At 70.6% G+C, this 2,514-nt stretch overlaps 1 protein-coding gene across 1 annotated transcript in view; it reads left to right on the top strand.

Annotated features, from left to right (window-relative positions):
* The window catches only part of CABIN1 (calcineurin binding protein 1), a 69,756-nt gene extending 67,281 nt beyond the window's left edge, over positions 1–2,475 (top strand). The window contains 1 exon segment of the mRNA XM_006768780.2: positions 940–2,475. Coding sequence (XP_006768843.2) covers positions 940–1,332 — 393 coding nt within the window. The 3' untranslated portion in view covers positions 1,333–2,475.
* The last annotated feature ends 39 nt before the right edge of the window (positions 2,476–2,514 follow it).

The following is a 2,514-nucleotide window of genomic DNA, read 5'->3' as shown; positions in this document are numbered from 1 at the left end:
ACCTGGGGGCCGCCGCCCAGAGACAGGTGAGCCCCACCCTGCGGCCGGGGCGGGGCCTCCCACCCCAGGCCCTGGGCTGCAGCCGAGAACCGAGTACCGGCCGCGCCTGTGGTCAGTGGGGCCAAGGGGAGGTGGGCAGGAGGGAGCTGAGCCTCAGGCCATGGGGAGCCCCTGACCACTGGCCTGTGGGGGGACCATCGTACAGCCCAGACCCACCTCTGTGTGACCTGTTTCGGCTCAGCTCCTTCTCTGTCATGAGGACCGGGACCCACGCTGCCCACCCCCCGGCCTGTCTGCCCACCCCACGCCGGCCCGGGTCCCAGCTCGGGGCAACGCCACTGCCTGCAGCTGGGCGGATCTCACGCAGAAGCAGTGTCAGGAGAGGCAGGTCCGGGGGCACTGGCCTGACGAGGTACCCCCGCCGGCAGGAGGCTCACCTGAGCTGACGCCCCGGGCGGGGTTCCCACCACTCAGTGCGGTGGGTCCTCGCCTCTGCTCTGAGGGGCTCAGGGCACCAGGCCCCTTGTGGCTGTCCCCTTCTGCGGAGCTGTGCCGTCCCCGGCCCCCCCCAGCGGGTGGAGAACTGCAGGCCTGTAGCCGGGCTGTGGGCAGTCCCTGCTGGCCGGGCGGGGACAGGCTGGAGCGCGGGAGTGTCCCTCCAGGTCCTTCAGCCTCGTCAGGCGCCTCTGGGACGTCGCCCCAAGGACTGGCCCCGTCACTGCAGCCCCCACCTCGGACACTCCAGCCCGTGCCCAGCAGCCGCCTCTGAGTCCCCGCCACGGCCTGGGCATCCTCCCCGAGAGGGACGCTGGGTCCCGGCAGGGTTCTCGGGGGCTGCCTGTGAGCGGCCGGCAGCGTGGCCAGAGCGGGGCCGAGTGCGGGACAGTGCGGGCTCGGACTGCCCAGCCTGCCTGCCTCACCTCCCTTTCGCCCTCACAGGCCTCAGGGGACACACCCAGCACCCCAAAGCACCCCAAGGACAGTCGAGAGAACTTCTTCCCTGTGGCTGTGGCCCCCGCAGCCCCTGACCCTGTGCCAGCAGACCTCCCACGGCCCAGTGACGCCCACCCCAAGCCCCGGCCTGCGCTGCCTGCAGCCTCCGCCGCCACCTCCTGCCCTCCCTCCACGTCAGCTTCCACCCCAGACCCGTCCAAGGACCCCGGGGCCCCCCGGCCACACAGGCCCGAGGCCACCCCCAGCAGGGCCTCCCCCATCCCAGGTGAGTCCAGTCCTGTCCATCGGTGGGGTGAGGCCCCTCCCACCAGCAGCAGCAGGTTGGCTCCTGCCTGCGGAGTGGGAGGGGGTGGGGCAGGACCCCCTGCAGCCTGGTGATCCCTGAGCTGGGAGTGGGGGTGCGGCAGGGCCCCCTGCTACTCGTCAGTCGCTCACCCCGGGGTGCACCCTGCACCTCCTCTCTGAACCTCACCCTCCAGTGCCTCAGTCTCCCCATCTGTAGAGTGCGGTAAGAGGGCGGGACCCGGCCGGGTTAACCGTTTCCTCCCAGAAAGGCTGAGGCTGAGGCTTTATCTCTTTATCTCTGGATCAACAGATAAAGGGATGAAGTCCTCAGGAGGAGCCTGGGGTGGGTGCGGCCCTGTGCACACGTGACCTCGCAGGCCTGTGAGGGGGGCAGGGGCAGGCCGATGGGCTCGTGGAGGAAGAGGGCCTGCCTCCTGCAGGGCGCCATCTGCGCGGGCAGGAGGCCTGCTCTCCCTACCCTGGGCCCAGGAGGGCGCACAGGAGCCCAGAGCCCCCTCCTGCCACGCTGTGTGCGGCGAGTCTGTTCCCTGATTGCCAGGCTGATGGGGCAGCAGGGGCCGGGGTTGGTCACGCCGGCCTGTGTCGGGCACCAGGAGCTGTCATTCCTGCCGGGGTGGGCGCGGCCCCGCACCTGCAGGAGGAGGCGGTGCTCCTGGCAGAGGGCACTCCATGGCAGAGTAGGAGGGGCGGGGAGGAGCGCTGGCCAGTGTGGCAGGAGATTCTGGGCCCCAGTAAGGAGGAGGAGGGGCCGGATCAGGACCGGACCCTGGAGAAGCCTGGATGCAGCTGGGAGCAGAAGGTGGCGGGGCTGGGGCCCGGGAGCAAGCAGGCGGCTGGCTAATGGCCTGGCTGCTGGCCATGGTGCGTCTCCGTCCCTCGGGCCCATCTAGTCCTTGGCTCAACCAAGGCCAGTTCCTGGCCCTGCCCCGCGCCAGGGAAGGTGCGGCCTGGTGGGAGGGCACGGTGCCAACATCCCGCTCCGTCCACTCTGGTCGTAGCAGTTCTGACTCGTTCTGATCGCCCTTCCTGTGAGCTGGGCGGTGGGGGCTCATGCCTCGGTGCGGCCACCCCTGTGTCAGGCACACAGGGTCCAGGTGCGGGAGGGGCGACGGCGGTTTCCTGCCAGCACCGCCTGGCCTCACCAGGCCTTGTCCCAGGGCGTGGGGGGTGGTCCCTGTCCCTCGGACCTGGTGAGGCGGTAACCACGCCCCCGTGTGCCCGCAGAGGGAGAGGAGCTGGCAGGAGGGGCAGAGG

The sequence above is a fragment of the Myotis davidii genome, unplaced genomic scaffold (genome assembly GCF_000327345.1).
Source record: "Myotis davidii unplaced genomic scaffold, ASM32734v1 scaffold43, whole genome shotgun sequence".
Taxonomy (NCBI): domain Eukaryota; kingdom Metazoa; phylum Chordata; class Mammalia; order Chiroptera; family Vespertilionidae; genus Myotis; species Myotis davidii.
The sequence above is the reverse complement of the archived record's forward strand: the minus strand, read 5'-3'. Positions and strand labels throughout refer to the sequence as shown.